Here is a 24,544-nt window from a genome sequence, read left to right as displayed (position 1 = left end):
CAGCTAATTACACTTGATTGAAAAATTACGAAATCAAATGTATTTGGTCGCTGTGTTCGTTGCTGAAAAATAATCTGCCAGTTCCCTGGGAATTGAAGAATACATCCATGCGAAAGAGTTTATTTTAATGTTTTCTAATTATATGAGAAAACATTAAAATAAACTCTTTCGCATGGATGTATTCTTCAATTCCCAGGGAACTGGCAGATTATTTTTCAGCAACGATTAGATCTTTCCGGAATTTTCTCGATGCTGTATGGCATCCAAACGAAAATTCTCGTTTCAGTTTGGCCTGCAAAAAACTTTAATGAACTCTAATCCATCAAATTTGGAGCCCTGAAAAGGGCCGTTGATTATATGCTAAGCTAATATAGCACCCTCTCCTTGGATTCGACGGGCCAGCTGAATGTCCTTGGGCATGATGTGACGCGTTTTACGTGGATAGCACACAAATTGGTATCTTCGAATAAGCCTCCTGCAGCGTCATAACCGCGGAACTTTGGAAGCGCAAGTCGGTTTTGAAGTCCTGAGCAATTCCACGATCCAAAAGCTGCAAAGGTAGCTTGCGGATCAGCAATTCGGTCGACTTCCGATAGCGATGAATTTCATGCAAAGTTCCCGGTCGATAGCGATGTGGCTTCTTCACCTATCCTGCGGCTGGTGCGCTTATTCGAGCTGCTTTCGTGTGCCTTACCACTGAAAGACTAACCTGCTATCTGCTTGGTCCCAAACAAACGAGTCGTCACGGTGCGAGAGTAGAGTAAGAAATGAAAGAAAGCAAAGGAAGCGTCATTTTATAACCTGTTTTCGAAGCTATCATTAAGCTATTGAAACAATTTTCCGACTCAATAAATAGCAATCATATAACTCTTGGACATTGTATCTTTTGTATGAAATGATTATCACTGTTCCGTTGATCCGATGCAGAATGAATCACGCTTAAAAAAGGAATGGATTTTTTCTTGGAATTTACTCAGCAAAAATAATGCCCTTTCCCAACACTTAAAAACGACAAACGGTAAACAGTTTCATCAAAGTGATTTCTTCGATATGGGGATATATTCACTACATCATGTCATGTATTTCATATTCTTCATTATGAAATCCATATCCATGGCACCTATCGGTATCGAATTATCATCGACACCACGATTTTCGCTAAATGCTCCTTTCAGTTCGGCCTGTAAAAAACTTTTCTGTACTCTAATCCATCAAATTTGGAGCCCTGAAAAGGGCTGTTGATTATATGCTAAGCTAATATAGCATGCTCTCCTCGGATACGATGGGCCAGCTGGATGTCCTTGGGCATGATGTGGCGCGTTTTGCATGGATAGCACACAAATTGGTATCTTCGAATAAGCCTCCTGCAGCGTCATAACCGCGGAACTTTGGAAGCGCAAGTCGGTTTTGAAGTCCTGAGCAATTCCACGAACCAAATGCTGCAAAGGTAGCTTGCGGATCAGCAATTCGGTCGACTTCTGATAGCGACGAATTTCATGCGAAGTTCCCGGTCGATAGCGATGTGGCTTCTTCACGCTTCCTGCGGCTGGTGCGCTTATCCGAGCTGCTTTCGTGGTGCCTTACCGCCGAAGGACTAACGAGCTGTCTGCTTAGTCCCGATGAAACAAGTCCTCACGGTGCGAGAGTAGAGTAAGAAATGAACGAAAGCAAGGGAAGGTTCATTTTATAAAACATAAAAGAATCGAATGTAAACCCCACCCTCTTTATTATATAAGCTTACTGTATACTCACGAATATAATAAGGGTGGGATTTAGATTCTATACTTTTATGGTTTATAAAATGACGCTTCCTTTGCTTTCGTCCATTTCTTACTCTACTCTCGCACCGTGAGGACTCGAGCTCGTTAGTCTTTCGCAGACAGCTCGTTAGTCATTCGGTGGTAAGGCACACGAAGTCAGCTCGGATAAGCGCACCAGTAGCAGGATAGGTGGAGAAGCCACATCGCTATCGACCGGGAACTTTGCGTGAAATTCATCGCTATCGGAAGTCGACCGAATTGCTGATCCGCAAGCTACCTTTGCAGCATTTGGTTCGTGGAATTGCTCAGGACTTCAAAACCGACTTGCGCTTCCAAAGTTCCGCGGCTATGACGCTGCAGGAGGCTTATTCGAAGATACCAATTTGTGTGCTATCCATGCAAAACGCGTCACATCATGCCCAAGGACATCCAGCTGGTCCATCGTATCCGAGGAGAGCGTGCTATATTAGCTTAGCATATAATCAACGGCCCTTTTCAGGGCTCCAAATTTGATGGATTAGAGTACAGAAAAGTTTTTTACAGGTCGAACTGAAAGGAGCATTTAGCGAAAATCGTGGTTTCGATAATAATTCGTTACCGGTAGGTGCCATGGATATGGATTTCTTAATGAAGAATATGAAATACATGTCATGATGTAGTGAATATATCCCCATATCGAAGAAATCACTTTGGTGAAACTGCATTATAAAATTATTTGTGTACGAATGCCGCAATCGATAGTCGACTCTAATTTGCGCTGGGTAATTTCCTCGGAGGACTCGATTCCTCCTTTGAACATTAATAATCTCTTTCTGGCAAAACGATGTGGTATGAATCACATTATTTGAATGATAGAATGAAGAAGTTTTCTGCCAATTTCCTTCAACCTCCAAACGTATCTTTCTCCCGTTTGTCGTTTTCGCGTTCGCTAATCCTTTCTCACAACACTCATTTCTAGTTTGAGAAATTGTTGAGTAAACATTGTTTGTCAGTGCGCGTAGAGCGGGAATTCCTAAAGATTCATTGCACCTCTAATAAATTGCCGAAAGACGTGGTCTTACGTTGATCGCACTTGATTGAAAAAATCAAAAACGAAATGTATTTGGTCGCAGCATTATATGAGTAGAAAGCAAATAATCGCTCGAAAATGACTTAATTTTCGCGATGTGAAACATTTTCCGTTTTTCATGTTATGCATCCAATATTGGATACGAAAATTTCCACTGATGGGGAAAAAAATATTCAGAAGCTTTCCTGTTAATTGCGATTGATTGAAAAATAACAAAACCAAATGTATTTGGTTGCAGTGTTATATGGATAGAAAACATTAAAATAAACTATTTCGCATGAATGTATTTTTCAATTCCCAGGGGAACTGGTAGATAATTTTTCACCAATGATGATAACAACGAGGGTTCCGCGCGTGTATGTGTGTGTGTGTGTGTGGTGGCTGCTCCGATGTTTCAAGCGGAACCGTGGCATCACTCTCCTCCTGATGGATTCCCTTTTGGCCTTAGGTGCACAAACAGGCTCTTGGTGACACCGTTCATCAGCGCTTTCATGATAAACGAAATAAACTTCACAACAACAGCGACAACATGCTCCAATCGCTGTTCAATCATAACTGAGTGGGTTTACGAGTGGCGCTCGCTTATATACCGATTTTTGATTTCAATAGCCTGTTTTGAAAGCAATTTTAAGACTATTGAAACAAGTTTTTGGATGAAAAAGTAACAAGTATATGACGCGTAGACATTTTATCTTTCAAATGAAGTGTTTATCATACCATTTCGTTCAGTTGTTTAAGAGCTATTAACGCTCAAAATCTCGGTCTCCGGCGTAACGCTTTCGTTCTCGAAACTTTGGTTTTACACCCCGGTATAGAAATGAAAGACGTAGTCCTACGTCAAAAAAACAAAATAAATAAATCATAACAGAAAAATACCGTCTCCACGAGATCAAATATTCGGACAGCTCAAATGGACCATCGGGGTTGAATTTAGGGTAAGCGATAGTAATAATAGTCTAATTTCCAGCAGAACTCGCGGACATCTGCCAGGTCTTCTCGGCCGAGGTGACCGGTATTTTCGAGGCAACCACAATTTCATCTTCCAAGCCGTTGTTGGTCGTCTCCGATTCGGCGAGCGCCATTGCACTATGGTCTAGAGGTGCATTAAAGTGGAAATCAGAAATTAGAGCTCGACAGTTATTCTCTAGACACCCAAAAACTCATGATTTCAATTTCAATATACTCAAACACAAAAAATAACATAGTTTTGAAAATCACATATTATATAGAGTGAAATTTGTTTTTTCAAATTCCGTCAACAAACATTTTTTATATGAAAGAATGAATGAATGAGAATGAAAGAATGAGAATGAAATGAAAGGAGCGTGTTTTTGGGAACAAATATCAATAACTGCGAGTGAAGTTGAGATATTGACAAGTTCTGCATCGCAAAATGTTTGTATTAGTAAGTTCTAAAAGTCTTCCGAAGACAGTTTGTATGTAGAATTTTAAATATAAAAGTTAGAGCAAAAACAGGTTTCTTCATGATGACCCTAACGTAACTTAGAAAAAGGCGCTATATCGGTTATTTCAAGAGATAGAAAAAAAACTTTGTTCTACAAAGATATCTCAAATAACTGGGACTACAATATTGTCGAACTATATGTACCTCTATCTATAAAGATAAGAAAGTTAGATTTGTTATTTCATCTAAAATGTTGGTCACTCTATTTTTGACAACATAAGAACCAAGATGAATAGAAAGTATTACTAAGGTGAGTCCGTATCGTCAGTAAGTTAGCGAGGGGAGTGATACGTAGCGAAGCGTGTAGGAGGGGAATGTGTACAAAAAATGCGGGAGGGAGACAGATGATACATGTGTGCATACAAACTGTCAGAACCGTTGAAATTCCGGAGTATTTCGAAACGAATAAACCATAATTCTCGCAATTATTTCTTCTGTATTTTTATGGTGATGAGCATGCGAACGGCTGTAAGTAATACGGAGACATTTGTCAAGAAATTGGATTATTGAAATGGTATTATATGGCGCGAGGAGTATAGAATTGGGTTCCTCCAAGGGATGCATCGATCCTGAGAAAATTCAAATCACTACATGAGCATTAGTCACACGATGCAACTGGAAAGCTCCTTCAGGCACCTTCGGCGGAAAACGTTCAATGCTTCCAGCAATTAACGATCTTGCGGTTGGTCGAATCACAACATACAGTATTCATAAAATTGTTTAAGCTATTGTAGGTGGCAACATAAAGGGGGCCTTTGATTCTGTTTCAATAGAGGTTTTGTCAGACAAATTACACTCTCGGGGTCTGCCGCCTCTATTGAATAATATGTTATATAACTTGCTTTGTGAGAAACATTTGAACTTTTCTCACGGAGATTCGGCAGTAAGTCGGCTCTCTTACATGGGCCTCCCCCAGGGCTCATGTTTAAGCCCCCTTTTGTACAACTTCTATGTAAGCGACATCGACAATTGCCTTACACAAAATTGCAGACTAAGACAACTTGCAGATGATGGAGTGGTGTCTGTCGTAGGATCAAACGAATCCGACCTGCATGGACCCTTACAAGATACTTTGAACAATTTTTCAACCTGGGCCATTGGGCTAGGGATCGTATTCTCCACGGAGAATACAGAGATGGTGGTTTTTTCTAGGAAGCATAGACCAGCAAAACCAAAGCTTCAACTTTTGGGTAAACCGATCACTCATGCTATGTCATTCAAGTATCTTGGGGTCTGGTTCGACTCCAAATGTACTTGGGGGGCCCATATTAGGTATCTGAGTAAAAAATGCCAACAAAGAATAAACTTTCTCCGTACAATTACCGGCACCTGGTGGGGAGCCCATCCCGAAGATCTTATAATGTTGTATCGAACAACTATTCTCTCAGTGATGGAGTATGGCAGTTTCTGTTTTCAATCAGCTGCCAAAACACACCTCATTAAACTCGAGCGAATTCAGTATCTTTGTCTCCGCATCGCGTTGGGATGTATGCCCTCAACGCATACCATGAGTCTCGAGGTTTTGGCAGGCCTACTCCCACTAAAAGATCGCTTCAATTTATTATCTCTTCGGTTCTTCATCCGGTGTAAGGTCATGAACCCATTTGTGATCGGAAATTTTGAGCAGCTGATCGAGCTAAATTTTCACTCCGGATTCATGAGTTCATATCATGAATTCATCTCCATGCAGGTTGATCCTTCTTCGTATATTCCCAACCGTGTTTGTTTCCCTGACTACATCAATTCCTCTGTGCATTTTGATCTGTCCATGAAGCAAGATATCCATGGATATTCAGATTACCAACGATCGAGGATCGCTCCAACGATCTTCGATGAAAAATATAGGGGTATCAATTGTGATAATATGTACTTTACTGATGGGTCCACTATAAATGAGTCCACAGGATTTGGAGTGTTCAACGAATTTTTTAGCACCTCACACAGTCTTCAGAATCCTTGCTCAGTGTATATTGCTGAATTGGCAGCAATTCATTGGGCGCTGGACAGCGTCGCCTCACGACCTGTTGAACACTATTACATTGTAACGGATAGTCTTAGTTCTGTCGAAGCTATCCGTTCAGTGAGGCCGGAAAAGCACTCGCCGTACTTCCTTGAGAGAATACGAAAAATTTTGAGTGCTTTATCCAGACGCTGTTACGTCATTACCTTTGTCTGGGTCCCTTCTCATTGCTCAATTCCGGGTAATGAGAGGGCTGACTCATTAGCAAAGGTAGGTGCAATTGAAGGCGATATTTATCAGCGTCAAATCGCTTTCAATGAATTTTATTCTTTAGTCCGCAAAAATACCATCGCTAACTGGCAACGCAAGTGGAATGAAGATGAATTGGGCCGTTGGTTTCACTCGATTATCCCTAAGGTTAGCCTCAATCCGTGGTTCAAAAGTCTGGAATTGAGTCGGGACTTTATTCGCACCTTCTCCCGACTCATGTCCATTCACTGTTCTTTAGATGCACTACTCTTTCGTTTCAATCTTGCCAGCAGCAATCTCTGTGTTTGTAGCCAAGGTTATCGCGACATCGAGCACGTTGTTTGGTCGTGCGAGGTGTATCTGGTCGCCAGATCGAATTTAGAAAACTCCCTTCGGGCCCGAGGAAGACAGCCCAATGTGCCGGTGAGAGATGTGTTGGCTCGGTTAGACCTTGATTACATGTCCCATATATATGTTTTCCTTAAAGCTATCGATCTTCGTGTGTGATTGTCCCTATGTCCTTATACCCTCCTTTCCTTCCTTTGCGGGTAATTCGTCCCCTTGCTATAAATAGTAGAATAAGTTGAAATGTAAAAACACTATAGATATACAAACAGATATAAGAATTGAGTGTTCATCAACATTGTTACAGTTTCCTTATACCCCATCCTTCTCCTAAAAATATGTCACCCTTCTAAACTCGAGTACACCGCGAGTAATCGGTTTTCCACCTTACTAACCATAGATGTAAGAAAATTGTTTATATATATAGTTTTAAAATTATATTTAAGAATTCGGCTCCTTTAAACTTAAGTTACTGAGCCTGCAAAAATAAACGAATTAATAAAAAAAAAATTGTAGGTGGCCGAAAGTGTACGTAGCAGTGCGAAAAACGTTAAGCAAGATTCTTCCTATTTGTTGGAATGAAAAACTGCTACATTCTATTGCCTATTAAGCCGATTGTGTCCTTGTAAAAATAGAAGTTTTATTGAATATTTACGTGCAAATTTTTGAGAAGGTATATTTTCATTTTTCTATCTAAACAGCAGCTCAATTATAATGATTTATGATTAAGATATACAATGTTGTTGCTACTTGAATTGACGCGTGCGACTTAGACATATTTAGATAAACAGTCATCAGTCATCTTTTCTCATCTTATTTATAGATTTTCTTCCTCACAATCATCCTCGCACTTCTTATCGATCAGCTTTTTCTTATGCACTTTGCTGAATTAATTCAACTGCGTTTTGTATATGCTTCGTACGAAATAATTTTCTTATAACTTACGATAATTGCTCCCGCTCCCGGTGTAATTATCCCAACATAGAGCCGTTGTCTCGCCGATCGGTCGCTTGTAGGCTAGTCATCTTCGCGAATATCTTCGTTGTCCGCATTCGACCGTCATCTTCATTGGAGTTGTCCGAAAATTGCAAGACGTCCTCAGAGATGCACTTCAGCGTACCATCACGTCACGAATGTTCTAATCTGTAACCAAAAATTAGTAAGTTCCTTAAAATATATAGGATAAAAAGGTTACCTTCCGATCAATAATCAAACAGACACAGTACGTTTGTTGTAAAAAAAACACAAAACGGGAATTACAACTACACATCATATATATTATTACAGGAAAACTTTGAGATCATTGATTTCGCGCACAACTTCAATATCAGATCTCTTGCTCCCGCACTCAGAAAGTATGGATTGTCCACCTTCAGCTATCGGATCTCATAGTATGTAGCCTTGGTCGTTTCCGGTTCGAACGGTGGAAAACAGACGCAAAACTAAAAATACAGAATGCACAAACATCACTGAAGTATGACCATCTCCGGTGGCATATAATCTAACGATTCGATTCGCCAGTTGACACCGGTGTAGAATTTTTGGGGAGTGCTTCAGAAACTCATTAATGTGACGCTGATATTTTTTTTATGTCAGGTAACGCTGACGACAACCTATGCAAACGAAATCGGTTCGTCTTTTATTTTTTCCTTTTTTAAAGTCTGGTGTGCCTTCATCAAGGAGGCTATTCCACTCCATGATGTGCACGGTTCTCTGGTGGAAAATATTGTCTCGAAGACAAGAAGATTCCCGTACAGTAATCGTAACTTTTTGTAACCCTATAGCGACCGTTTGCGGGCGAACTGCACGCCATATTCATTGCACGAAAACGACAGCTGATTCTGGTGATAGATCATGTAATTATTCAACGATTTGCGACACCTATAAACACTCTGGACAGTGGTACAATGTTATTCCCACATTTAGCCGTCGTTATCTCGCCGATCGGTCGCTTGAAAGCTAGTCATCGCCCTCATCGTCTACATTTTCCGCATTAGATTACGGCGCGGAGTCGAACTCCGCGCCGTAATCTCCATTGTAGTTGTTCAAAGATTGCAAGGCCTCTTCACGAATTTGCCCACCGTTACCATCACGTCACGAATGTCCGAATCTCCGACCGAACTGCAACAAAAAGTATGTTTGTTTCATTGAGCAAATAAACAAAGTGCAATATACAATCGAGTTTCCCTTCAAATTTAATTTCATGCAGCATCGAAAGAAAGAGTGAAGAAAAACAGGAAGTGGGTTATATCTATGGTATAACCGCAAGGGTGACATAGGACTATCGTTGATTTAGAGATCATTTGTTTGAAGTTGAATCTAAATCCATTCTGAATGAATGAATAAATGAATATTTGGGAGACTTCGAAAACGAGAGCGTTACGTTGGAGGAACAAGGTTTTATGCATCCAATATAGGATACGAAAAACCTTGTTCTGAAGAATAATCTTCAGAAGCTAACCTGCTAACTGTACTTGATTGACAAATCACAAACCCAAATGTATTATATGGATATTTTATGGATGGAAAACATTAAAATAAACTCTTTCGCTTGAATGTAATTTTCAATTCCAAGGGGAACTGGCAGATTATTTTCCAGCAACGATTAGATATTTCCACATTTTCCTCGATACTGGAAGCCCACCAGTGGTTAATACTAACTCGATAACCACCTGTTAATAGTACTTGATTGAAACATATTTGGTCACAGTGTTACATGGATAGAAAACATTCAAATAAACTCTTTCACATGAATGTATTTTTAAATTACCAGAGGAACTGGCAGATTATTTTCCAGCAATGATTAGATCTTTCCGGAACTTTCTCGATGCTGAATGGCATCCAAACGGAAAGAATTCTGCGCGTGTATGTGTCGATCCTTCGCCGTCCACCTCTCCAGCACGTTAGGCACCGATGTTGTCTTGTCAATGTCCTCACGAAAAATGAATGTGTCTCACCACCAGAATATCGCTTGAGTATGCTTTTTGTGTGTGATTGAATCGAGAGAAGGTGTGGTTTACGATGACAATTTGGAAGGCAAACTAGAGGGGAATGAACTCTCTGAGCTCGGAACTTTCGGCGACTGAGCAATAATCGATTGCGGGCGCATACAATATTGGATACGGAAATATCCTACTGATGGGGAAGAATAATCTTCAGAAGCGATCCTGTTAATTGCGATTGATTGAAAAACCACAAAACCAAATGTATTTGGTCACAGTGTTACATGGATAGAAAACATTCAAATAAACTCTTTCGCATGAATGTATTTTTAAATTCCCAGAGGAACTGGCAGATTATTTTCAGTAACGATTAGATATTTCCACATTTCCTCGATACTGGAAGCCCACCTGTGGTTAATGCTAATTCGATAACCATCTGTTAATAGCACTTGCTTGAAACATATTTGGTCACAGTGTTACATGGATAGAAAACATTCAAATAAACTTTTTCACATGAATGTATTTTTAAATTCCCAGAGGAACTGACAGATTATTTTCAGTAACGATTAGATATTTCCACATTTTCCTCGATACTGGAAGCCCACCAGTGGTTAATGCTAACTCGATAACCATCTGTTAATAGCACTTGATTGAAACATATTTGGTCACAGTGTTACATGGATAGAAAACATTAAAATAAACTCTTTCACATGAATGTAATTTTAAATTCCCAGAGGAACTGGCAGATTATTTTCAGTAACGATTAGATATTTCCACATTTTCCTCGATACTGGAAGCCCACCAGTGGTTAATACTAACTCGATAACCACCTGTTAATAGTACTTGATTGAAACATATTTGGTCACAGTGTTACATGAATAGAAAACATTCAAATAAACTCTTTCACATGAATGTATTTTTAAATTCCCAGAGGAACTGGCAGATTATTTTCCAGAAATGATTAGATCTTTCCGGAACTTTCTCGATGCTGAATGGCATCCAAACGGAAGGAATTCCGCGCGTGTATGTGTGTGTAGCTGTGCAATTCTCGCTCTGAAGGGAAATTCCCCTATGTTAGAGCACGTCTTACCAGTACGAATGCCGAAGAGGAAAAGGGGACGAGTCATGATTATACGTGTTAACCAAAACATCGACGGCTGTGATGTACGTCGAGTTCAGTTCGATTGACACTATCAAATCAATAAGCTCATTTCACACTTCCTTAATGACGTATACCACACATCTCCCCTCTACTCAAGGGAAATAAATGTCTTAATCCATTTGATATTTTAGTATGCTCATCTCCTTCTCTGGCGACTGTCTGTTAGAACATAATTTAAACGTATCTTGCTGTTCAGATCTGAGTTCGTCAGGGAATGTCTGGCAATTCCCCTATTCTTGACCCAACTGTCTTACGCTATATTCTCAGTGGAACTTCGCAAGCTACAATGTTAACGTTACGAATGTACAAATATCACTATAACCACAATGAACTAACATCATGGCAACCACACGAATCTTTGAATGAAATAATACTTTTTTATATATTTTTTTGGGGGGGGGCACCCAATTCCATCAATTGTGCCACAAAACGACACAAACATTTCACTTGTTTTTTCCCTGACCACAGGAATTGTACTTTTTTCCCTATTTTCATTCCGATAATTGCTGGTATCATTTACTGCATGATAGAGCTATTTATTGGAACTTCAACATACCCAAACTATTGTCTCACTGATCCTCTCAGTTGCTGTAAATGCAACAGATGTTACATGGTCGCACGAAAACACATACACAGTAGCGATGTCTTCCCGGGGAACCGTTTGTGGCATCACTCTCCTCCTGATGGATTCCCTTCTGGCCTAAAGTGCACAAACAGGCTCTTGGTGACACCGTTCATCCGCGCTTTCATGATAAATGAAGAGCTTCACCACAACAGCGACAACATGCTCCAATCGCTGTTCAATTAGAACTGAGTGGATTTCCGAGCGGCGCTCGATTATATACCGATTGGTGATTTCAATAGCCTGTTTTGAAAGCAATTTTAACACTATTGAAACAAGTTTTTGGATCAAAAAGTAACAAGTATAGAACGCGTAGACATTTTATCTTTCGAATAAAGTGTTTATCATACCATTTCGTACAGTTGCTTAAGAGCTATTAACGCTCAAAATCTCGGTCTCCGGCGTAACGCTTTCGTTTTCGAAACTTTGATTTTACACCCCGGTATAGAAATGAAAGACGTAGTTCTATGTCAAAATTAACAGACACCACTCCATCATCTGCAAGTTGTCTTAGGCTGCAATTTTGTGTAAGGCAATTGTCGATGTCGCTTACATAGAAGTTGTACAAAAGGGGGCTTAAACATGAGCCCTGGGGGAGTCCCATGTAGGAGACCCGACTTACTGTCGAATCCCCGTGAGAAAAATTCAAATGTTTCTCACAAAGCAAGTTATATAACATATTATTCAATAGAGGCGACAGACCCCGAGAGTGTAATTTGTCTGACAGAACCTCTATTGAAACAGAATCAAAGGCCCCCTTTATGTCCAAGAATACTGAAGCCATTTGTTTTTTTTTCGGCGTAAGCCATTTGAATTTCTGAAGAAAGCAACGCAAGACAATCATTCGTCCCCTTGCCCCTGCGGAACCCATATTGTGTATCTGAGAGTAGGCCATTCGTTTCAACCCATCGATCAAGGCGAAACAAGATAATTTTCTCCAACAATTTCCGTATACAAGACAGCATTGCTATTGGGCGGTACGAATTGAAGTCGGACGCGGGTTTTCCGGGTTTTTGAATAGCTATAACTCGTACTTGTCTCCAATCATCTGGAACAATATTATGCTCCAGAAACCGATTGAATAAATTCAACAAGCGATGTTTCGCCACATCAGGGAGGTTTTTCAACAAGTTGAACTTAATTCGGTCCGATCCCGGAGCAGAATTGTTACATGAAAGGAGAGCAATAGAGAATTCTACCATCGAAAACTCAGAATCAAGATCGCACCTATCTTGTGGTATATCTCGAATAATTTTTTGTGAATATTCTTCGCTTTCATTCGTTGAAGAGCGATTTCTCATGTTTCGAGCCACTTTCCATAGTTTTTTCATTGACGTTTCTCGTGACAAACCTCCCACGAAATTTCGCCAATAAGCACGTTTTGTCCCTTTGATCAAATTTTTGAACTGATTCTCAAGGGCTAAATACGTTTGAAAATTTTCAGGAGTTCCACGTTTCCGAAAAGCTTTAAATACATTCGATTTTTCTATATAAAGCTTGGAACATATGCTATCCCACCATAGATTGGGAGGCCTTCGACAAAAAGTGGAACCTGGGATGGGTTTCGTTTGAGCGCGAACCGCGCTGTCATAGATCAAACGAGATCAAAGGAAGTTATACTCCTCCAATGGAGGTAAACCATCTCTGGAATTGATGGCTAGAGCAATCGCGTCCGCATATTTTTTCCAGTCAATGTGTCTTGTGAGGTCATATGCCATGTTTATAGATTCAGAAGAATTCGACCCAATGGTGATGGAAATTTTGATTGGCAAGTGATCACTACCGTTGGGGTCCTGGATTACATTTCACTTGCAATCTAACGATAGTGAATTCGAGCAAAGCGAGAGGTCAAGAGCACTTGGGTTAGCAGGAGGTTTAGGTACACGTGTTGTTTCCCCAGTGTTCAAAACGGTCATATTGGTCAATGAACGATTGTCGTCGTACTGTTCCCCCCAGGCAGTTCCGTGAGAGTTGAAGTCTCCCAAGATCAATCGTGGCTCAGGAAGGAGTGAGCACATTTTTTTTGGCAGACTTATCTCACTTCTTAACTAGGCGAACCTAGCCAGAATTTTCACCTGCCCCCGGGCTTCTGAATGCCAAAGGGGGACTAGGCTCTGCGGAATGCACGTATCTGCATGCTCGTGCTGTTTTAGTCCTGACCGAGGAATTGTCGGACAATCGCGCAGGTGCTAAGGATGACCGACTTTTGGATGCCGGCCAATTCCTTCTCGATGTTCAACACCTTTAGCGCTTCCAGAAGTGTCTTCGGGATAATTCCAGTTCCAGAGAGAACGACTGGAACAATTCTTGGGACCTCCCTTAGCCCCCACAGTTCCTTGAGCTCCACGGCCAATGGTCGGTACTTGCAGATTTTGCGACCGTGGGTCTCCTCCAGATTCTGGTTCAGTGGAATAGCGACATCGATGATGGTGACTTTGCGGTCGCTCTTGTCGTAAACCATTATATCTGGGCGGTTGTGGTGGATCGAGAGGTCGGTCAGAACAGTGCGATCCCAGTACAGCTTGAAACGGTCATTTTCCAGGACAGGTGCAGGCAGGTACCGGTAGTTTGGTACGTTGTCTTCCAGTAGAGCACATTGGAGCGCCAGTTGTCGATGAACAATACGGGCCACGTTGTTATGGCGCTCGGTGTAGGCTGCGTTGGCCAAAACGGGACAGCCTCCCATAATGTGCTCTATGTTTTCACCTGGTTGATGGCACATCCGGCAAATGTCATCAACGTCTTGATGCCAGACGTACCGCCTGCAGTTTCTCGTCGGCATTATCCTGTCCTGGATGGCTATCATGTCGGCTTCTACTACTGAAGAGAGTTCACCACGCGTTAGCCACAGATTAGATGCGGCCTTGTCGACGTGTGGCCGGTCCAGTTGATGGGGGTGGGCACCATGCACTGCCTTCTGCTTCCAAGCTGCAATCTTCTCCTCCACTGTCTGCAGATTGCAGTTGAGTTGGTACTCCGCTTGCGCCAAGTGCAGAGCGCTGTATCCTCTGTCGGCGGCGCAGACAGCCCGGTATAGCGCGTTTTGGTTGGCGCGTTCTGCGAAGTACTCGCGCAGTTGTCGTACCTGGGCAACACACAGTGCAGAAATGTCGACGATTCCAAGTCCCCCTTCTTTGCGTGGTAGTGAAACTCTCTCCAGTGCCGATTGAGGATGGTGCATTCCGGCCTCTTTGAATGCTTTCCTCATCCTCCTCTCAAGGTCCTCTAGGTTAGTTTTGCTCCATTTGACTACACCAAAACTGAAGGTCAGCAGGGGAACCGCGAATGTGTTGATCGCGCGTACCTTGTTCCCCGCGTTGAGGAAAGTCCTCAGGACACAGTTCACTCGACTCAAGAACTTGTCTCGCAGCTCCGTCTTGATGTCGGAGTGGCGAATCCCGGTGAGCTGTCGGAATCCAAGATATTTATAGGATTCGCCACGAACCATGTCTCTTATAAACTCGCCGTCATAGACCTCGTAGCCTCCGGATTCGGTAAGTTGTCCTTTCAGCAGGTGGACACAGCGACACTTGTCGAGGCCGAACTCCATACAGATGTCCCTGCTTATGTCTTCGACAACCCGGATAGCTACACCTAGACGCTGACGTGAATCAGCGTAGACCTTGAGATCGTCCATGTAAAAGGTATGGGTCACTTCTTCGTGGGCGCCGTCGCCATACCTTATTTTATAGCCATGACCGTTTCTATTGAGCGTCCTACTGAGGGGGTTCAGTGCCAGACAAAACCAAAGCGGGCTGAAAGAGTCGCCTTGGAATATCCCCCTCTTTATCTGCAGCGTTCTAGACTGCAACACATTTTCCCCATCACTGAGGTGCAGAGACGTACTCCACTGCCTCATCGCATGCTGCAGGAACCTAACGACGACGGGATCAATTTTGTAGAGCTCCAATACCCGGACGAGAAACGAGTGAGGTATGGAGTCATAAGCCTTCCTGTAATCGATGTAGGCCATACTTAGGTTCCGCTGGTTATATACCGCCTGGCCGACTATGGCTGCGTCGATGATGGCCTGGTCTTTGCAGCCATGCGTATTTTTCCTGCATCCTTTCTGCTCTTCTGCGATGATGTGATGCTGTTCGCAGTGAGCAGAAACTTTGGCGGTAATTATGCTGCTCAGTATTTTGTACAGACTCGATAGGCACGTTATCGGTCTGTACTTTGATGGGTTCAATGTGTTGCTGTCTTTCGGGAGGAGGAAGGTGACGCCACGGGTGGCGAATTCAGGAAGGTTGTGTGGGTCACATAGCACCTTGTTGAAGCACTCAGCTATCTTTGGATGTGCGACGGTCAGCTTCTTGTGCCAAAAGTTCTGGACACCATCGGGGCCCGGTGCTGCCCAGTTCCTCAGGTACCGCGAGGCTTCGCGGACATCGTTCTCTCCGACGATGATAGCTGGCATCTCTCCAATTTCACCACAACTCTCCTCCTCCCGTCTTAACCACATTTGCCCGTCGCGATGTTCTACTGGGGTCTCCCAAATACCAGCCCAGAAGTTCGTCACATCGCTAATATCTGGCAAACCTTCGCGGTAGTCGGGCTTCTCGTCGCTAATGTGGTCGTAGAACGCTTTTTCGTTATCTCTGAACATCCGATTTTGTTCCTGGCGCTTTGCAGAGTCAGAGTAACGTTTCAGCCGTTTAGTTAGGACGCTCAATTGCTGTACCAGTGTGTCGAGTTTTTCCGTCAGCTGGTGAGCTCCCAGCTGGCGAAGTTCAGTAGGCCGCACGATCACAGCAACTTGGCGACATAATTTCGCCGATCTGCTGCCTCTTTTGTACGCCATCAGTCTTCCAATTGCGGCGCGCTTGTTTAGGATCCGTTGCTCCAATCTCCTTCGCCATGGAGGCTCACGCCTTTCACGGAGATGTTGGAGCAGTCCGCCTCTTGGCCTAATACGGTATCCTAAACTTTTGGCGGTCGCCACAGCAGCACAGTAAACTTTCAGTTGCAGCTCCTCCATGTTCTCAGCATCAACCAAGTGCAGCGGAAGAACGTGCTCGTTCATGAGCTTTACTGCACTTGTCAGCCTGCGGGAATGCTGCAACTTCGGGATCCTGGGGCGCGACAAAGGGTCCGTGTCGCGGAACTGTGAGATCGCCTCGTCGTAATGGAAGACCAGATCGCGTAGTAGTTGTTGATCTGGCTGTGGATCTTCCGGCTCAGGGGGTTGTTGTACTGTGGCCTCCACTGGTGCTGATTCGCGTGCCCCACTCGCGAATGAATTGCTCAGCCGTACTGAACTTCGTCTCGACACATCGCTTGCTCTGCTTGTTCTGGAGCTTAGTTCTCTCTGCACCTGCTGCTTGATCTCGTCGACTTGCGTTTGGGAGAGCATATTGTTGCGTACAATCGCTCTACGCCTCGCGTTCATCGCGTTTTGGTCAAGCCTCCCGACGAACTCTGGATACGCTTCCTCGAACATTGCGAGTATTCGAGGGCGACCGCTCATGTCCGTCTCCAAAGCAGTGCAGATGTAATAGGCGCGGATCACGAATTCATTCATTTCATGTGTCCACATGATCCGTCGCCTAGTAGTACCCACAAGTGTGGACGACTGTCGTCTAACAGTCGCAACACGCCTCGTAGGCGCAGCGTTTCGTTGGTGATGTCGATGGCTGCTGTTTCCGTGTGGCGGTAGCTCTTCGGGTTGAACCCGGCTGGTGGCCCGCTCTTGCACATCGCCCTCCAGCCGCTGGCCGCTCGCTCTTACGCCCGTTCCAGGACCAGCTCCAGTTCGGGGACCCTCCTCGGGCGATCGCATTCTGAGTATTCTTCGTGAACGTAGCTCCATTTTCTGGGTGTATCTCCTTTGCCCGGGAGACAGCGGGTTGGCAAGGCCTCCATGACCCGGGAGGCCTTCCCCGGGAGAGATATAGCGCTCTGACTCGCTCGCACCCCCTCACTTAGCCACTTTCGACACCCGTTCTCGGAGCCAAGACCAGGTGTGTGTTTCCAGTTCACGCCCGATCTAAAAATGTCGTCATATGATCTTCGTGGAGGCGTGAGATAGGAACATTTGAGACCAACAGGTAGGCTCCTACCCTAGTGTTGATCCCCATTTGAGAACCAAATTTTTTTATTGGCAGACTTATCTCACTTCTTAACTAGGCGAACCTAGCCAGAATTTTCACCTGCCCCCGGGCTTCTGAATGCCAAAGGGGGACTAGGCTCTGCGGAATGCACGTATCTGCATGCTCGTGCTGTTTTAGTCCTGACCGAGGAATTGTCGGACAATCGCGCAGGTGCTAAGGATGACCGACTTTTGGATGCCGGCCAATTCCTTCTCGATGTTCAACACCTTTAGCGCTTCCAGAAGTGTCTTCGGGATAATTCCAGTTCCAGAGAGAACGACTGGAACAATTCTTGGGACCTCCCTTAGCCCCCACAGTTCCTTGAGCTCCACGGCCAATGGTCGGTACTTGCAGATTTTGCGACCGTGGGTCTCCTCCAGATTCTGGTTCAGTGGAATAGCGACATCGATGATGGTGACTTTGCGGTCGCTCTTGTCGTAAACCATTATATCTGGGCGGTTGTGGTGGATCGAGAGGTCGGTCAGAACAGTGCGATCCCAGTACAGCTTGAAACGGTCATTTTCCAGGACAGGTGCAGGCAGGTACCGGTAGTTTGGTACGTTGTCTTCCAGTAGAGCACATTGGAGCGCCAGTTGTCGATGAACAATACGGGCCACGTTGTTGTGGCGCTCGGTGTAGGCTGCGTTGGCCAAAACGGGACAGCCTCCCATAATGTGCTCTATGTTTTCACCTGGTTGATGGCACATCCGGCAAATGTCATCAACGTCTTGATGCCAGACGTACCGCCTGCAGTTTCTCGTCGGCATTATCCTGTCCTGGATGGCTATCATGTCGGCTTCTACTACTGAAGAGAGTTCACCACGCGTTAGCCACAGATTAGATGCGGCCTTGTCGACGTGTGGCCGGTCCAGTTGATGGGGGTGGGCACCATGCACTGCCTTCTGCTTCCAAGCTGCAATCTTCTCCTCCACTGTCTGCAGATTGCAGTTGAGTTGGTACTCCGCTTGTGCCAAGTGCAGAGCGCTGTATCCTCTGTCGGCGGCGCAGACAGCCCGGTATAGCGCGTTTTGGTTGGCGCGTTCTGCGAAGTACTCGCGCAGTTGTCGTACCTGGGCAACACACAGTGCAGAAATGTCGACGATTCCAAGTCCCCCTTCTTTGCGTGGTAGTGAAACTCTCTCCAGTGCCGATTGAGGATGGTGCATTCCGGCCTCTTTGAATGCTTTCCTCATCCTCCTCTCAAGGTCCTCTAGGTTAGTTTTGCTCCATTTGACTACACCAAAACTGAAGGTCAGCAGGGGAACCGCGAATGTGTTGATCGCGCGTACCTTGTTCCCCGCGTTGAGGAAAGTCCTCAGGACACAGTTCACTCGACTCAAGAACTTGTCTCGCAGCTCCGTCTTGATGTCGGAGTGGCGAATCCCGGTGAGCTGTCGGAATCCAAGATATTTATAGGATTCGCCACGAACCATGTCTCTTATAAACTCGCCGTCATAGACCTCGTAGCCTCCGGATTCGGTAAGTTGTCCTTTCAGCAGGTGGACACAGCGACACTTGTCGAGGCCGAACTCCATACAGATGTCCCTGCTTATGTCTTCGACAACCCGGATAGCTACACCTAGACGCTGACGTGAATCAGCGTAGACCTTGAGATCGTCCATGTAAAAGGTATGGGTCACTTCTTCGTGGGCGCCGTCGCCATACCTTATTTTATAGCCATGACCGTTTCTATTGAGCGTCCTACTGAGGGGGTTCAGTGCCAGACAAAACCAAAGCGGGCTGAAAGAGTCGCCTTGGAATATCCCCCTCTTTATCTGCAGCGTTCTAGACTGCAACACATTTTCCCCATCACTAAGGTGCAGAGACGTGCTCCACTGCCTCATCGCATGCTGCAGGAACCTAACGACGACGGGATCAATTTTGTAGAGCTCCAATACCCGGACGAGAAACGAGTGAGGTTTTTTTTTTTTTTTTTTTTTTTATCCAGTTCATTTATTTGTAAGGCTCAATCGCATAAGCTTTGCGGAGCCGCTAATTCAAGGTTTGTTTATACAAAGTTTCAACTAATTTCTATGTTTAGTAGGATTCGACCGAATACTCGCGGTTTACTCGAGGTTAAAAGGGCAACATTTTTGTGGGACGGGTCAGGTTGGGGATATGGATATGAGGTATCGTTGTCTCAACCGAGGGTTGCCGCACGCACTGTAGCATTGTGCATAATGACCAGGGATAGCATCTGGTGTTTGACTAGCTGTCGAGGGTGGGCGACGGTGAGATGGGGGGACAAGACAAACAAACTAATAACGAAAAAGAAAAACACAAAAGCATTAAATACTTATACTAGACCGTTTCACAAACATATAGATCAACTGCATGTAGCAGATGTCGCGAGTTCCCAACACGTCTCTAACAGGAACATAGGGTTGTCTTCCTTGGACCTCAAGGGCATTCAATAGGTACTCTCTGGCTGCGTAATTATCCGTACATTGCCAAACTGCGTGATCGATGTCATCGTAACCGTTTCCACACCGTCAGACGTTGCTTTGAACAAGATTTATTCTGTGGAGATGCACATCTAGCGAGTAGTGGTTGGACATAAGTCTACTCATTACACGAATGAAGTCACGACTTAAGTCCAAACCTTTGAACCACGCTCTCGAAGAAACCTTTGGAATAATTGAATATAACCACCGCCCAAGACTTCCAGTGTTCCAATCAGTTTGCCAACTCAAGAGGGAACTCTGACGCAGTAATTGGAAAAATTCATCGTATGAAATCTGTCTATCAAACAATTCGCCTTCCTGGGCACCCACCTTTGCGAGAGTATCCGCCTTCTCATTGCCAGGAATTGAGCAATGAGAGGGGACCCAAACAAAGGTTAACTTATAAGATCTTTCGATCAGTGCACTCATCTGCTGTCTCACTTTTGTGAGGAAATAAGATGGGTGCCTACTAGTTTTCATCGACTGGAGAGCCTCAAGCGAGAGTGAGTGAGCACATGTCAACAAGTTGTTTGCGGCTAACCGCAGCTCTCGGAGGCCAATACAAGCTGACAATACAGAGGTCTTTGCCTCTGATGTTTGCATGACAAGCAACAGCTTCAATCCCTCCAATAGGTGGAAGGTCAATTCGAAAAAATGAGTGGCACTTATTGATCCCCAATTGTACCCCTCCGTATCTGTCAACACGGTCCAAGCGTATAATATTAAAATCGTAGAATGATAGATCATCTCGCGAAGAAAGCCAAGTTTCGGACAGAGCAAAAACATCACAATTGAACTTATGAATTAAAAATTTGAATGTATCCAACTTAGGGATAAGACTACGACAATTCCACTGTAAAACAGTGATATCTCCGACCTTTCTATTTGAATTAGACATCAAGAGAGATAATCATTGCAAGGAGGGGCCATGTTTGCATCAATTGTTGCAAAATTGTCTTTAATACTGGAAGCATTGAGATGACAATGGTTCTGATGGAGTCGGAAACATTAAAACACGTGCAGATTTGAGCCACAAGGTCAGTCAACTTTATAAATCCCGATTGGGAAGTTGAGCTGGACGGAAAAATAGGGACAGTTGGGGTTCACCAGCAACTTTGACGTTGGCAAAATAAGTCCAAGAGTATAGTTGACGGCGATGCTGTATGTGTAGCGCACTTAACGAAGCTAGAGAGAATCAAGAAGTCGTAGTGTTGATGTTTTCTGAAATATGAACGAATTATTGATTTCTCGGTCTCACAGACCTATGCGCGAGTATATGAAAGAATTATTGTTTTGTCGGTCTCACAGACCTATGCGCGAGTATAGGAAGGTTAATATTGTTTTGTTTCTTCCATATAAACCTCATATTGAATGAAAAGTAATGACGACACCATATTTTGTTTAATAATACAAACATACTCCGCCTACTACTCCACCTCATATGTAGTCATTGCGGATGCACCATGAAATTTCGCGTGACTGACTTCACACAAACACAGCTTTAGTGAAACTCGTCAAAACATCAACAAAACGTTATGTTTTTGTTTTGGTCCGTTGAAATAAGTTTTGTTTATCAGAACTCCAAAACAATTTTCCGCAATCTGAAAGACACAGAAGAGCAATGTCCTTATTAGAAATCGACAGACGGTCGTGTCGTATCTGTATTAGCAGCTCCAACGGGATAGTTTCTCTTAATGAAATCGTAAATGGAAAAAGTCTGGCAGAAATGTTACGTTATTGTGTTAAACTAGAGGTATTTTAGATTACTTGGAATGTCCAAATAATAATATGCTATTGATCGTAGATTTTTGAAAACGATGACCTACCATTCCAATGTTGTGCGAATTGCAAATCTGATCTCGTTGTAGCGTATAATTTGGTGATACGCTGCAAGGAATCGGATGCTTTGTTTCGGAATCACGCAAAAAACAGCAAAGATGCTATGGGGTGAGGAGCAATTGCAGTATAAATAATAATCAAGTAATCATAAAACTAATGTTCCATCGATAGATTAACATCATTTGAGTCTACCAATTTGAGAACAGACTATCAGTTGAAAACGGAGTTCAAGGCGGAAAAGGAACGTATATACGCAGAACCGATACCAGATTTGCTTGCATTGAGTAGTGAACTATCGAACAATCTGAAATGCGATGATAGTGGGAGCTCATCAAGTGATACTAATGGGAATGATGATTACGATGACGATGATAAAATCGGCGAGGAATATATTCAAGAGGATGCTAAGGAAGATGAGAATGTGACAAATCAAGAAAACGACGTGGATGATATTGTATGTGAACGGAAACGTAGGAGGTATGTTAAGAAAAAATCCTCTTCTTCCCCCAAACGATGCTGCAAATGCAGGATGCGTTTGGAAAATATGGAGCAAGTCGAGCAACATTCTAAAATGCATATAGAATCGAGAATTAGCGACAAGCAAAAAATTGCTGCTAGACCGTTTGAATGCTCGGTTTGCTTTAAACGGTATACTAAGAAACGAGCTTTACTTCTTCATCAACGAGAAATGTTCATGGAGAAACAATTTCGATGCGATGAATGTGATGAAGATTTTCTCACAGAAGCCCAATTAGAGGACCATAAAGAAACTCATGATAAAGACAGCAGTGGTAGAAAGGGACAGCTTCCAAAATGCTGTGCTTGTTACCAACAGTTTGAGTCCGAAGAATTGTTGAAAAAACATGCAGACGAAATTCACCTGCCAGAAAGCCAAACTTCCACAAGCGATAATGAAAACCAATTCACTTGTGACATTTGCCACCGTAGATACAAAACGAAACGGATATTGTTGGATCACAAGTCAAAGCCATACCGCACCAAGCAATATCAATGTGCCCAATGTGGGAGAATATTCCGGGACAAATGTGCCCTCTCCGATCACGAACGTTGTCACCAGGGAGAGCGTCCTTTCGTCTGCCCGGTTTGCTCGAAAACATTCGCCATAAAGGACTCGTACAGAAAACATGTGAAATCGCATTCTATAGAAGATGATCGTTTCAAATGTGAAGTTTGCGGGAAGGGGTTCAAAACGAAGGGGAACTTGAAAGATCACTACATTACGCATGCATCGGATTATCGGCCGCTGAGCTGTAGTCTGTGTTCAGCAACATTCGCGCGAAAGTCATGTCTCAAATCACACATGAGGATGCACACCGGCGAGAAGCCTTTCCAGTGCAATATGTGCGATGCAAGTTATGCATTTTCGAGCGACCTCAAACGCCACATTATGGCACATAAGGGGATAAAACCGTACATTTGTAATGTATGCGGGAGAGGATACCCAAGACAGGACTATCTGCGTAAACATTTGGCATCGCATAATGCAAACAGTTGAACAATAGTTTTTACTGATGCATCCGATATCATTGTTATGTCAATAAAGATTTTTTTTTCAAATGTTTATCAGATGTTTCGGGTTTATTTTTTAGTGATCTTTTTTTTGAGAATACATAGAACAAACAATTGGTGATCTAACGTACAAATCTACACCTAGGCGGCGCTGCGGTGAAAGTGATGATGGTTTTAAATTTTGCTATATGAGCTTATGAAAGGTTTGTAGTTCTTTCCAGAAATTACAATGTTATAATCATAAAAGATTGTTTGATTGCGATGAGTTTGTAAGAAATTTAATTCTGCGCAATTTTATATATAACATGTTATTTCATTACCTCTTTCAGTAGTGAAAACTGTATAAATGTTGCCAATGGTTGAATCAAAAAAGGAAATTCGAGAGCACAATCAAAAACAAGTTGAAAAATGCATGGTTCCTGCATGTGAGAACTACCTTGGAAATACCGGAAGTAAAATATACGTGATTTGTTTTTGAGTTTTAGTTGACGAATTTACGTTGGATTTACAAACAGATGGCGCAGCGAGTAAAATGAGGATGTTTTGGTTTTCGGTATGAAATTCGTTCAAATTTTCTAGACAAATCAGAATTTATCTTCAAATTTCCCGGTTTCACGTATTCTTTCCACGCTGAAAAGGTTAGAAAATCATCATTTTACAATGTGCTATAAATATTACGAGGAATGACTTGTTATAAGTATTGTAACATTAATTTTTTTTAACTAAGTAAACGATGGATAGAGTGTTTTGCGCTAAAAATACTGCAAATTCTTCTCGCAATTATCCATAGTATCAATAACCGGTATGCATTATCAAACATAAAATTTTCGAAGATTATCTATGACTTTGGTAAAATCGCTTGTTGAAACCATCGGCAATATACAAAACAATAATTTTCTAACCATATACTGACGACATTTAGTGGCTGAAATGAATCTAAATAAAAATAAAATTAATAATTACGACCGAATTGCGCTTTACAGTGCGTAAAATAAACATACACCCTCACTTTTGTGGTTCTGAGCTCTAATGTAGATGTCGCATGAGCTGTTTCAGCTTTGCGTA

General features: G+C 43.1%; 1 protein-coding gene across 1 annotated transcript; it reads left to right on the top strand.

Annotated features, from left to right (window-relative positions):
• The first annotated feature begins 21,633 nt into the window (after positions 1-21,633).
• Positions 21,634-23,513, top strand: LOC129774759 (zinc finger protein OZF-like). Its single transcript, XM_055778700.1, has 3 exons — positions 21,634-21,863; positions 21,915-22,057; positions 22,121-23,513. Exons 1-3 carry the CDS (start codon positions 21,732-21,734, stop codon positions 23,463-23,465), a joined length of 1,620 nt encoding a protein of 539 aa, XP_055634675.1. The 5' UTR covers positions 21,634-21,731; the 3' UTR covers positions 23,466-23,513.
• The last annotated feature ends 1,031 nt before the right edge of the window (positions 23,514-24,544 follow it).

Source organism: Toxorhynchites rutilus, chromosome 3 (assembly GCF_029784135.1).
Source record: "Toxorhynchites rutilus septentrionalis strain SRP chromosome 3, ASM2978413v1, whole genome shotgun sequence".
NCBI classification, from domain to species: domain Eukaryota; kingdom Metazoa; phylum Arthropoda; class Insecta; order Diptera; family Culicidae; genus Toxorhynchites; species Toxorhynchites rutilus.
Note: the sequence above shows the minus strand (reverse complement) of the source record. Positions and strands in the feature narration are given on the sequence as shown.